The sequence below is a fragment of the Amphiura filiformis genome, chromosome 4 (genome assembly GCF_039555335.1).
Source record: "Amphiura filiformis chromosome 4, Afil_fr2py, whole genome shotgun sequence".
Taxonomy (NCBI): domain Eukaryota; kingdom Metazoa; phylum Echinodermata; class Ophiuroidea; order Amphilepidida; family Amphiuridae; genus Amphiura; species Amphiura filiformis.
In genome coordinates, this window is record NC_092631.1 from 81,720,907 (window position 1) to 81,735,218 (window position 14,312).

Genomic DNA, 14,312 nt, shown 5'->3' on the forward strand with positions numbered 1-14,312 from the left:
AATGAACGGACTATTTCACTTTTTCATATTCGTGAGTGTTTTATTGGGAAAAGGATATACTGTCCCAATCCTTTGTCATCTATCTCTTGAAATAATTCTACAATTAAAGGAAAATGAAAATCATAATTTTTACTGTAGAAACCTACGGTGGTACTCACTCCCCCTATGGTTATCTTTGATGGTAAGTCTTACCGTCGGGTAATATGGGGTAAGGTGCTGTCGTAACAATTTTATCACTTAAGGGCTCGGACCTGGGAACACATCAGACATATCGAATTACATTTTGAAAACAAGGGATGTCCTTCTGATATCAAATAATTTATTTTGATTTTTGGAAATTCGCGATATAATACACAGTTTATGGCAAATGATTCAATATTGATCATTGTGCATCTAAATTGATAATGACCTAAAAGCAGCATAATGGTAATATCATTACATGGATAAACCGAGCAACCGAATCACTGATTTTATCAAGGACATACCTGGAACAATGCTTTTAAATAGTTTTCCGAGTTAAATGCATCAAACCAACCGCTCCAAGGCTGCAGGTAAATAAGTGCAAGCAGTATTGTTATTGCGCGAAATCTGAATCAATAAGCAATACCCATTTGTAAATTCAAAAATAATTATACCAACTTCTTCTTCATTTTATTTCTAGTATAGTAGTACTGAGTATTTTTCCAATAATTATTGTTTGATTTCCTGGTTTAAATCCACGCAGGATTGGATGGCAATATTTGAGAGAAAACTGACAATTGACACAAATGTAAAATGTGGCGTTACATCTATGGGTAAATGCCCGATGAATGGTTTCATCAAAGTTGGTAGTCAAGAAATTGCCAAACCACCCAAGCAACAGAAAATCCCTGAAAGAGTCCTCTTAGATGGCCAGACTTTCTGTGATTCATTTCCCTACCACGTGCTGTTCGACAAAAACATGGTCATCAAACATTGTGGCGTTAAACTACAAGACATGTGTCCAGATATCAATAGGGACGGAGCGAAACTAACAGAATTCATCATTCTGAGGCATCCTGTAATACCGCTAAGTGTTGAAAACATTCGACTTTTTATACATAACATATTCATGGCGGAGATCATTCGAGAAAGAATGGATGTGTGTTACCAGGATAAACCAGCAATGCTAATACGGGGTAAGCAACTGACTGTGAGGTTGTTGTTATATGACTTCACAATAACGATAAGATTTGGCAACAAACAAAGTATTTATCTTCCTACTTAAAAGCCCGTCGCTAGCATCCAAATAATTTGCAATTTAAAGTCTCCTTTGCCACATTTCCATATGATAAAAATGATGATAAAAAATGTTGTTGTCAATTATAATATTTGTGTAGGGCAAATGATTTGGATGGAGGCATGTCAATATATGGTCTTCCTTTGTTCGCCAAGAATAACCAATCTGCAAGATTTACGGGACAGAGGAATGCACTTTTCTGACATCGCTCCTCATGACATTACTAGAGATCTAGTGTTGTTTAATCAGCAACGCGAAGCGGAGGTTAGTTTGTTGTTTCCCATCTCCTGTTCCCCCGTCGTTATTTCCTTGTTGTTCGCTACACGTATTCTACTATGAATATTAACAGCGTAACTAGTGCCCTGAGTGATATTTATTGTAATAACCGGCTTGAAAATTGCAGATACAATTATTTGTAAATGGCAGAGGCAGTGATGTGCAGAAATCCTTAACTGAGTAAAGTAAAGTTTTATTGTATTTGTGTATTGCTGGCTGTGTTAATCTTTAAGTATACATTGACGATTTATACGTGAAACATACATGTAAATATATAGTTCCCCGCAATAGCTTAGCCAGGGATTTACAGAGGATAGCGAAAGGGATAAAGGCAATTTTCAAGAGGTATAACATAATTTGATAAAAATTGTCAAAACGGCTGAAAAGTACAAAAGGGCTTGTCGCCCATATTTCTTAATATCAGGGCGACGATGTTTTTATCTTAATTAATATTGACCTATTATTTGAAAGCTTATTTAAACGGCCATTATAGCTGATTAAGCGAAGTTGATATTTCAATTATGCTTAAGCTCCAAAGGTTGGTACCCGGATATGATATTTCAAAGCTTAAAGCAACGGATAACCCTGTTATATTATTCAATTTAATTACATTGCAAGTATGTTTTTAACTTAGTTAATATTGACCTATTATTAGAAAGCTCATTTAAACGTCCATTATAGCTGATTAAGTGAAGTTGATATTTCAATTATGCTTAAGTGCCAAAGGTTGGTACCCGGATATGATTTTTCAATATTATTCAATTTAATTACATTTCAGTTATGTTAATTAATATTGACCTGCAAATTTGATGATAGTTTATTATTTGAAAGATCATTTAAACGTCAATTATAGCTGATTAAGTAAAGTTGATATTTCAAATATGCTTAAGCGCCAAAGGTTGGTATCCGGATAATCCTGTAATATTATTCAATTTAGTTACATTTCAGTTATGCTTTTAGCTTATTGACCTGTAAATTTGATGATGGTTTATTATTTGAAAGCTCATTTAAACGTCCATTATAGCTGATTAAGTGACATTGATATTTCAATCAGGCTTAAGCGCCAACGGTTGGTCCCTCGGTTATGATAATTTTAAAAAGCTTAAATGATCAGATAGCTACGATTGCACAGTATTTTTGTGGGACATTAGGCACATCAGACACATCAAATTACATTCTGACCTTCTGATATCAAATGATTTAGTATTTTTGAAATGTGCAATGTAATACAAATACTTGTATGGCAATCTATTGAAAATTGATATTTTTGACATTTAACTGTCATCGAACTTAACTTTTTATAAGTCCAATGATATGTATACTCAAAGTCTTTACCAAAAAGTAAACTAATGTTTGAGTGGCTGTAATAAGAAATCAGGTGAAAATGAAATTGGAAAGAGCAAATATGCTTAAAGCCAAAATGTACGATCTTATAATATGAATTTTTGTAAGAGAACAGTATTTACCATGATAGAATAATTGACATGCACATGTATTTAATTCTACAGCAGAATGTGAAATTATTATTTATCTTTTAATCGGTTTTAAGTGGAAAAAGTGAATCATTATATCTGTATCATGATAAAACAGTAAAAACAATTTTTATTGTTGTGTAATTGATGCATTCTTTTGATTTCACGAAGTAACTCTTGATAAACTTGATGCTATCATGATTTACATGTACAGCCCTCTACCCTAGTAAAAGTGACACAGATGTGATTTTACCCTTTCGTTGTTAACTAAGCATATCTCGCGATTAAAACAAGCAAATTGAACAGAACAAACGGTATTTGGGAGCTAAGACTACGTCCTTGACGTTCATGTAAGCATCATGTCACAACGGTAATTTTAATTGCCAAAGAGGGCGCCTTTCACTTGCACATTTTTTTGAGACAGGCTGTATAAACTTTTTTTTAATCTATTGTACAGGTTGAATTAGCAAAACAATTAGAACAGAAGAAAGAACAACTACGGGTAATCATGCGAGATCTTGAAGTAGAAAAGCAGAAGACAGATACCCTGCTCTATTCAATGTTACCAAAAGAAATAGCAAATGACCTGAAGGATGGCAGACCTGTCGAGGCTGGTAAGTGTTCATCATTATACATGCGCGTTTTATTTTTTTTTTTTTTAAGGGGGGGGCTTTGTGCCTGGCAGGTACTTTCTCCCAAATCTTCCAAGACGCGGTAACATTATTCCGATATCAAGTGGAAAATGTCTGTATTTATTTTGGTATCATAAACCAGTTAGTTTTACAACTATATATCCTAAACGAAGGCAGATATGTCATAATTAGAACCAGCAGCCAATTAGCTGCATCTTTTAGATCGGCTTTAAGACTTTCTTTTCTTTAAAAACCTAAGAAAGATGCAAATTCAAAAGTTACAGTTTTGCTCCATTACATGCCTTATTGTTTTATACACAAAGCGTACTCGAAAATGTGAATAATCACCGTGCTTCCATTGGTTATAGCAGTGAAACTAGCACCGTGCTTTCCATTGATTAGTACATGAATGTGTAACTGTTCATTTCGTTTCTGCCTTGGGTTATAGATCACCGTTTCTGTAATTCTTTACCAAATTCAACAAATGAGGTATTTTAAAAATCAGAGATAAAGGGCGCAGCTACTGGATACTTGTATATCTTTGTTTAGGTTATAATGGGGTGAATAAAACCGGTACATTGATTCTTTAGCGCATTGTATAACCACATAATGTAATGCATGTTTTACGGTGTATTTTTACGCTATTATCAAAACAAAATTTTGCTTTAGGTGAGTATGCACAAGTCACAATTTTGTTCAGTGACATTGTTCACTTTACCAGCATTTGCTCTGCGTGTGAACCAATGCAGATAGTACATTTACTCAACGAGATGTATATCAAGTTTGACGAACTCACAAATGTACACAACGTTTACAAGGTAAGTTTCGAATAATTTTAGTTCTGTTTTTTTGCTTAAAACACCGATGTTACAATATGATTATCCTCCTCCTCCTCCTCATCCTCCTCGACGCCTCCCCCTCCTCCTCCTCCTCCTCCTCCTCCTCCTCCTCCTCCTCCTCATCATCATCATCATCATCATCATCATCATCATCTCATCATCATCATCACCTCATCATGGTCGTATTTGTTATAATCATCACCGTCATCTTCATCATCACCATCATCACCATCATCATCATCATCATCATCATCATCATCATCATCAATCATCAACAACAATAACAACAACAAAAACAACAACAAAAACAGCAATAACAACATAATCGTTAATCTTTTTATTTATATCATCTTATAGGTTGAAACCATAGGTGATGCGTATATGGTTGTTGGTGGGATACCAACACAAAGTCCATCACATGCTGAAAATGTCACTAGGTTTGCAATGGACCAACAACTTGCTGTTATGGATGTTACGTCTCCAATACCTGGTGACCCTATCAATGTAAGTTTTGGCGCGCAATGTTCGTGAGTATGATCAAAGGAGAGGTGTGTTGAGAGGACTAGGCCAAACGGCTTAATTGCGTATACTATAGTCAGGTAACAAAGAAAGCACCAAGTGACTTCAAATGTTTCATATACTATCTTAATTCAGACAGCAAAGTGCTGGATATTGTGCATCCTCTATCTAAAAATTGTATGGCCTACATTTTATATAGTCTCACTTGCGATTTTTCACAGTTTCGCATAGGGTACCATGCAATACTCTAAGCTTTCAAATTTGAGAGACTGGTGTAATATCACATTATTATCCCGTTATTTGCTCTCGTATTGCGGTTGTTTGATGTGATCATTTATTAATGTTTCTAACAAAGCATTATATAATTTTAAATTCTAGAACTTTACAATGCCTTTAACATAGAATTTCTTTTCTTTATCAAGTTGTTCATCTTTTTGTGGTGATTGTTTATTAATTTTTATCAATTGTATATCTGTGTGCGAATTGAGTGCGTTATTATGATATGAGTTGTTGCTTTCATTTCATGATAAAAAAAAGTAGTTTGAAAAGTTGTAGTTTGTTACGATGCAAACAAATTTGAAGATAAAAGTGTTGTACGGTCCTACACGCCATCAAACAACCGTGGTGTGTGGTCACCGACTGAACGCCTTGGACTGGGTTGCTACATCTAATGCATAACCAATCTTTGCTGACACCAGTTGGTAACCTGCGGCAGAAAACACCATGGACAAAACGTCTAATCCATGACTTTAACACTACACATTGTTAAAACACACATTGTGTGGAGCTCCGGTAAAAAAAGCAAAATATTTCATATTTGATATCTGTTTTTATTTTTATTTATATTTAAGTCTGTACTATTATGTATTTAGATTCGGGTTGGAATCCATACAGGACCAGTTGTAGCGGGTGTTGTTGGAGTCAAAATGCCACGATACTGCTTATTCGGTGACACTGTAAATACAGCATCACGTATGGAAAGTAATGGTTTACCTGGTAAGGTGCACTGTAGTGAAGAACTCAGAAGGTGAGATTGAGGATGACACGGTTTCTTCCGTGTTTATTTTGTTTTGATAGTGAGTTGATACATACATTTGTTTACCTTGGAACATATTTGCAATAAAACCTATTCATGTCAACCTTCTCGTGTAAGCCTTATGTATGAATTTGTAAGGACGTCGGCTCAAGACTGCCAACGCCGGCCACCCAGCAACTCCTTCAAGTTGATTGCGGAGTGGCGCCCCTTCGACTAATCGACTAAGGTCAATTACAGAGCGAACAAACAGTGTAGACGAGACGAGTTATATAACAACAAATAAATCACTGAATTGAATAAGTTCATCAGGTTTGTTGATTAAATAAACGAAATGGCATTTTAGCTTGATAAAACCAAGTGGATTTTTACTCACTACAATATTTCGTCCTTCACATCGGAGGACTTCATCAGATATTACTGATATGGTCATCTGATCCACTTTTCCGAGAGGATATGACCATATCAGTCATACCTGGTGAAGCAGGCTGAATTTGGGCTTTGTGGATGACACAATTTCAGACTGTAAGCACCAATGTTCTGTTATTGTCAAACGTATTGGGGTTTGAGGTGATATTCGTCAGCAATAAGTATTCGTCAGAGCTGTACCAATTTGTTTGAAAATAGGGGGAGTAAACTTATAAACCATATTTTAAGACTCCACTCATTTTAAAACTGCTACAATACAAGTGCATTAAGTTCTGACCAACACTAATTAGTATTAAGGTTCAGTAAATATCACCTCAATCTTCAATAAATCCAAAAAAAAATTGACACCATATCCAGACACACCCCAATATATATTTAGCCCGTACAGTTTACACAGATCCCTTTTACTAGTTTTAGACCAGTCTTTGCACTTCGTGAAGAAATATTCTATATCAAGTCTGTATAAAATATATAGAGAGAGATACAGTAAGCCAACAAATTAAGGTACCAGTTATGTTCACCCCTTGTATATCCTAAACAAAGACAGATATGTCATAATTGGAACCAGCAGCCAATAGCTGCATCTTTTAGGTCGAATTTAAGACCTCATTTGTTGACATTGTTCTAGAAATAAAAACAGGACGACCCAAATACCCAAAGGAAGATGCCAATCTAAAAGTTGCAGTTTGCTTCATCTGCAAGCCCCATTGATGTGTACACAAAACGTTCCAAACAAGAAAACTAGCGCCGCGCTTCCATTGATTAGCACGTTAAAACGAGCGTCGTGCTTTCATTGATTAGAACACGAAAGTGCAACTTTTGAATTCGTTTCTTCATTAGGTTTTAGATCACCGTTTCTTTAATTCTCAACCAATTTCAACAAATAAGGTCTTAAATCAGAGCTAATGAGTGCAGGTATTGGCTGCTTGTTTTAATTTTGACATACTTGTCTTTATGTAGAATATGCAGGGGTTAACACAACTGGTACCTTAATTTTGTTGCTTACTGTAGATTGACATATTTTTCCCTATTTGACAGGGCCTTAGAAGGAAATACTCAATTTAAATTTACTGAGCGCGGTGATATTAGCGTGAAAGGCAAGGGAATGATGAAGACATACTTTGTGTCAGACAAAAGCAACAATAGCACCATGAACAGCGTCAATGTAGATGCGTTAAATGACAGTCATCCGATTGAAGGTAACTGTGTTAAATGTTACAATCAATATCTTGTAAAATATACATGACATGATCCCATTTATAATATTTATATTGTAGCTAAATTATTATCAGAGAATTATCAGAGAATTTTCACTTTCACTTTCAAAACTTCAGAACTTAAACAAATACAAAACATCATGTTTGCAGAATTGTGAATTGTTTCTTTTGAGCCACATTATTCAACACATTTATTTTAATTCAGTGACAAGCGTCATCAGCCAAGACCAATTGGGACCTAAGGTGCAGCCGCAGTCTTCAGACAAGCCAGCAATTAATGAAAATGACTTAAACCAGGAAGAAAAAGAAGTTGGTCAACAACAGAGTACATCTCAGGAGGCAAATCCTACAGGTGCAGAATCAGGATCTCAACGAGTTAGTGACTCGCGAGTTTGTATTCCTCCAGGTGCAGAATCAGGATCTCAACGAGTTAGTGACTCGCGAGTTTGTATTCTTTTTTAAAACATGTTGGGGATTGTCAACATTAATGTCTTGTTTGTTACAATGCAATATTGTACTTCCAGAGTTATGAAATCGACTGCTACTTAAAAACTACTACCTCTTTAAATAGGACACCTTGTGACACCAAAAACATTTCAATCTTAAAGGAGCATTTGGTGATCCTAGTAGCGTCGTCTTTGTATGACATTTTTCAGTAAATATCCACGAAAAAAGCAAATTCCCAAAATTTCAGTTGATTCCGATATTGCGTTTGCGAGTTATGCATGATTATGTGTATTACACTGCTGAATAGACAATACGTTGTAATTTCTTTCTTTTGCACCAGAACGAAATTCAAATTTCACGATATCTTTGCTAAACGAATTAATCTGCAAGAGATATTTTGTACATAAACATTATGTAGCCAGAGGTTTCCAGGGATATAAAAATATCAACTTTTTTTGAGAAAAGTGGGGGGATGAGGCTGTGGATCACGAAATGCCCTTTTAAATACAATAATGATGCAAAAGAGAAATTAACCCAGATTAAGGACTCAGCATCTGGGTCTTGAAAGAAGCATGCATCCTGATCGCAGGGAAAAGTCACTACACACGCGGGAAAACAAAAGAAAAAAGACAGTGTTTGCTTCTGATCTGATTCCATTTTTCCATGGTGGCCTCCTCCGCCAGATAAATATTTTCTCTTTTCAATAGCGATTTCAGCATAATTAATATATAATATGTGATGTGATCAAGCAAAATCAGTCGGAACTCGGAAATATTATATTTTTAGTTTCTTATAGGATAGCAAAATCCATTGACAAATCTGTATTTTGCAGAAAACCCTATTGAAATTGGAACACCAGTTTCAAAGATATGAGTTTTCAAAACAAGAGGAAAGAAAAGGAAATTTTCGCTTTGTTTGGCTATATCTCAAAATCAATATTTCCTAGTTTTTGCTTGATCACATCACATATGCGTATACTTGTAACACTCAGCAACCTGGACAACCGATTATTTTGTTATGCAAGGCTCGCTCAGTCATTTAATAAGGCAATACAAACGATCGAATATCCTAGTGTTAAACTTAGGCGTGAAATTTAGTCATTTAGTGTAAGATTTTCGATTTTGATAGGCTTAAACTCTGCCAGCGAGCTTTTTTTTTGGATCAACCTTTTTTAGCTTTTCAAAGTAAGATAGTTCGCTAATGAAGGATTTTTCCCAACTTTCTAACGCACATCACCGTGACCGATATATCATAGTTTTGTCAGAATTTCCGTTTTGATTTCACTATTTTTTCGGCTGAATTTTTTTCAAAATCAACGTGTGAAATCTAAGGCTAATACTAGCATTGTGGATCGATATCCCTGGGTTCAATAGGAATACCGGCATGGCTACAGTGTTGCCAGAACTTCAATATAGCAAAGATATTCCCAGGCCTATAGCGCTCCTACTGATCACGTTTAAGCACGATGCGAACCTTTCATCACGTGAGTGATTAACTATTTGATTTCATCATCACCGTGATCATCGGACCAATGTGTTGAAATTTGCTTCTCCTCAAAACAACTTTGTCCAACAATCTTACATGCAATTGGGCAATATTTTAAGCAAAACGTTCATTTACAAAACATAAATATTACGCTGTATGTTTTATGATCAAGCAAACTGTTTGGAACACACTTCCATATAACCTTCGTAAACGCCCCCAGACTTTCGTTATTTAAACGCCAGCTTAAAACCAATCTCTGTAAATTGATCGTTTTTACGTGTGTTTGTAAATTTCGTGCTTTACGCGCTTTGAGTTCCTCAGAAGAGATTGTGCCTTATCATGCTTATAAGAACCATTCATTATTATTGTTAATTTACACAGCAACTATTTAAAAATGCTTGCCTAAAACAGAATAACTTGGATGTTAATACTTGACGTAGTGTTTCAATTGTCATGAAGGTGACTGGGTATGGTGCCTTTTGTTTGTGTTTGTTTGAAACTGCTTTTGAAAACCCACAGAAAGTCATAGGCCCTAATGAAGCAGCCAAAACAATAACAGGTTAAACATAGAAGTTTATCAAACCTATTAAATAACCTAATGGAAAAAACATTTGTGGCAACAATGAGCCTTGCATTGAAAGTCATGGTTAAAGTGTGTTGAGTACCACCCCAAAGTTTCCCGACATACACCCCCACTATCCACCTCACACACCTCTGCACCCACCCACCCCATAGGCCTACATGTACATGATATTATATACTGGTACATAATACTATTTATATAGCACGACTATAGCTATACATTTACATAGGTATAGCGCTAAATTATGACAAATATGGTTATAGGCCTACATGAAAATTAAAAACAAACCCGAACACAAGTCTGAAGGGGCTAATGAAAATGCCAACCCGTGATGGGGGGGGGGGCGGTGTGGACATACAAAATTCACCTGGAAATAGTAGGGACAGAAGATTAAAATCCCCTATAATAACACGCTAATTTTACTAGGTTTGGACCGTGGATTTTCCCATCAAGCGTGCGTCTCTTAATACGGACTAACCTAGGTAAACAAACAGACAGACAGACAAAATGGTTTTTATAATCATGGAATCCATATAAATTGAAATTCAGGCTACCACGGGAGCAAATTTTTAAAATTCACCTCATTTACTAGAACACCCAATTGGGGATTTGGGCTACCAACTCGCTGGTCGGGCAATATTTGCTTTCAATGGAAAATTTACCTGGATAACAACAAAGGAAATATCGACTATTTCTGCTGGTTGCTCTCGACATAAAAGTACTGAGTTTGACATTTTCGGAGGATGAAGGAAAAAAGGGTAAAATAAAACGGAAATTCTGACAAAACTATAACATATAGACCCACACGATGTGCCTTACAGAGGTGGGAAATATCATTCTTTAGCAAACTATATTAGTTTGAGACGCTAAAACATGAATTCCGTAAAAAGCTCGCGGGCGAACTCAAGGCCTATAAAAATCAAAATATCACACTAAAAGACACAATTTGATGCTTAATTTTAACACCAGGATTTAAAAAAATGTATATCCAAGCACCAAGTTTTTAACTGACATTACTGAAGAAAAACAATATTGCTTTATATTTGACCGAGAAAATTAATTTCATAGCAAAAAGGTGTATCTCTGAATTGTGCTGATTTTAATATGTATCGATTGACTTTTAGCGCGACTAAGCATTTCTAAAGAATCGGTTGTCCAGGTGGCTGACTGGTAAGTAAATATATATATATATATCAGAGGAATTGACAGCCGTGTCTTCAAGCATGTTACCTATAATAAATAAAGAATGATTTATTAATACCATTTGGTATTCATTGAATTAATGCGTAAAATGTCATAATCACCTTGTGTTCTTTATTTATATAAAAAAACTATTTGAAAATGAGTGCAGGGCATACTTGATTAAAATAATTATTACAGAAGTTCTTCAAATATAATAGTCTTCTCGCACTTGTTGAGCCTTTCTTGCTTGAGAGGGTTTTGTCTTCCACTTCTTGTTCATTTGTGGCTGCTTATCTCTGTTTATTATTCAGCACCGTTCTTCCATAAAGGTGTATTTATGATTATGAACACGGCATAGTGCCGAATACGCAGATTGCTGTTCTGAGTAAACGGTGTTTGAAAATCTTGGTATCATTCTATTGGTCCTTCTAAAAGTGACAACATTCGTGAGCACTTAATTGAATGTCATAAAAGTGAATGTGCACCAATTATTTGCAATACATGTGTTCTTAAACAATCGATATACCCTCAAAACGGATATTCGCAGGTATTCACCTTTATGCTAAATCCAAAAAGTCCCTTCGGGGTCGAATACGCATTCAACTACGTGTAAACTATAGCACTCATCCTTGGACAGATTGAAAACGGATACATTTCTTTAAAAGGGCGTATCTTCAAAAGTTTTAGCCGATTGAAATAATTGTTTCGGTTTATTAAAGCTAACGGGTAACGGCTTCTTTACATACCAAAGGAAAAAAGGACCAATGGAATGCTACCAAGATTTTCAAACGCCGTTTACTCAGAACAGCAATTTTGCGTATTCGGCACTCTGCCGTGTTTATAACGAATGCAAAAAAATGATGGATCTAGGATATATGATACACGATCTTGTCCATGGGGGCCAAAGGCGGCAAATATGAAACTTCATGACTTTAGAACCAAGTATGCTAGACCTTTGGTGTTTTAAATGAATAAATAATAAATAAATAAATGATGGACTATTGTATGTATAATTACAGTAACTCAATTTTCAAAAAAAATGCCTCCTTTGGCCCTCCGTGTATGACCTTTTACTATGAATTTTATTTTTTAGTACAATCCCAAGTCGATTAGTCACTTATAAATAATACACCTACTGGTGTTTATTTTTAGTAGAACATTATTTTAGATATTTTACTTGGACAATTGACAATCAATTATGGGCCCGGATTTCAATACTGGTTGATATGTACCGATCTTGCTTTTTGAAAACCAACATCAGCAACATCTATTTCTATATCTAAGAATAGAAAGAAATAAACAAATCATATTTCCATCCACCATTACTATTATTTTATTAATATGCTCCATGACAATACGTTGAAAAATACAAACAAAATATAGAGGTATGTACTGAACACCTTTGTGTTAAGATGCATTCTGTAATCAATACGGACAGGGTCTTATCATATAGTGAACCATTACATGACGTATCCTTGTTGAGGGTTCAGAACCAGATAACTCACTATGACCAGCTCTCACAAAATGAGCATAAAGTTGGCTTCTTGATCTTCACAGTCTTTTGTTTTGTATTGAATTTTGTCATGAATAATGGACTGTATCTTCTATAGTGCCCTGGCGACTTTATTCTCATTTTGTGGGAGCAGGTGAATTTGAGTTGAGGCTTTCTGGCTCTCAACCCTCGAATTGTGTTGAAGAATAGGTGCACATTTAATGGGGAAAATGGTTGCTTTTAATCCGTGGGAGCTTTGTAAAAAAAGTGTTTACGTCAGGGTTGGGCTAGTTGGGCGAGTCTATTGGGCGAGTTGCATTTAAAAAACTTAAATTACTGACTTGAACAATACAGGCAGCTCTATTTCATTAGGTAGCAATTGATGAATTATTACTTCAAAGTCAATATATTGGGTTATACCCACCATACATGTCATGAGTGCACATGACTGGGGCTTGCTAGTTGCTAAAATAAACGTCGAACTAAGGAGAACATTGAAACTTTTTTTTTACTTCTATCGGCTTTGAGTTTAACTACTTGGTTATTCCTGTATCAATTCCCGTCACAGATATTTCATATTAAAGAAATTCAAAAGCGACTTTCACTTTGAAGGTTATGATTCATAAGGGGAATGTCATGCAATAGTTATATAATAAGACCTCGTTCTCAAAATATAAATGTCCTATAGATGAGTTGATTTGTGGCGCAATTGCCTGGCAGTGTGAGCGCGCATCATAATTTGTTCAGGGCCCCCGCCACATCACAATAAGGCTACGGAACAGTAAATATGTTGTATGCACTTCGCTCAAGCATATCAATATGCATGTCCCTTGCCTTTGTTAATAAACACTGAGGTCAACTCATCTAAACCACAATGGTTATGAAGCATACAGGCTGTATCACAATGATTGGTACCCATCAGTTTTGATGGTTATTGGAAAAACATGCTTCTTCCAAATGCAACATTGCCTCATAATTTATTGATTTCAGTTTTGGTTTTGGTTTTGGTCACGTGGTGTCCTATTATCCTACCTAACCTCTTGACCCACACGATTATTGATATCTTTGTCTCTACCTTTTGTTAGAAGCTATAAATTTGTATCAAGGAGATTCAGTTTTCATTTCAGTTTCTTATACAATGGTGTAAAGAAGAAAATCACTCGGTTTAGAGTTACCTGATCTAAGTATACAATTTTTTTAAAGATTTTTAGAAATCGAGCATGTCACTCTACATTGAAATAAAAACATGGTTTAGAAAATCCAGTAAGCTATGGCTATTTTAACTGTGAAAAAATATAGACCATCGAAATATTTTCATTCGAAATTACAAAAGGGGCGACTCAGGTGATATAAACAAAATCGGTTCATGTCCTTGATCGCATGTACGAAAATCGATGGAAGGCTAGTGCCTTGTACTGAAGCAATTTTTACTGAAAAAAAGAAGATAG

At 35.5% G+C, this 14,312-nt stretch overlaps 1 protein-coding gene across 1 annotated transcript in view; it reads left to right on the forward strand.

The window, feature by feature from the left end:
• Positions 1-10,943, forward strand: part of LOC140151507 (guanylate cyclase soluble subunit beta-2-like) — a 49,691-nt gene extending 38,748 nt beyond the window's left edge. The window contains exons 6-13 of the mRNA XM_072173866.1: positions 725-1,157; positions 1,359-1,522; positions 3,464-3,620; positions 4,308-4,456; positions 4,835-4,981; positions 5,869-6,023; positions 7,497-7,657; positions 7,881-10,943. Coding sequence (XP_072029967.1) covers positions 725-1,157; positions 1,359-1,522; positions 3,464-3,620; positions 4,308-4,456; positions 4,835-4,981; positions 5,869-6,023; positions 7,497-7,657; positions 7,881-8,137 — 1,623 coding nt within the window. The 3' untranslated portion in view covers positions 8,138-10,943. The remainder of the gene's footprint in view (positions 1-724; positions 1,158-1,358; positions 1,523-3,463; positions 3,621-4,307; positions 4,457-4,834; positions 4,982-5,868; positions 6,024-7,496; positions 7,658-7,880) is intronic.
• Positions 10,944-14,312: the final 3,369 nt, after the last annotated feature.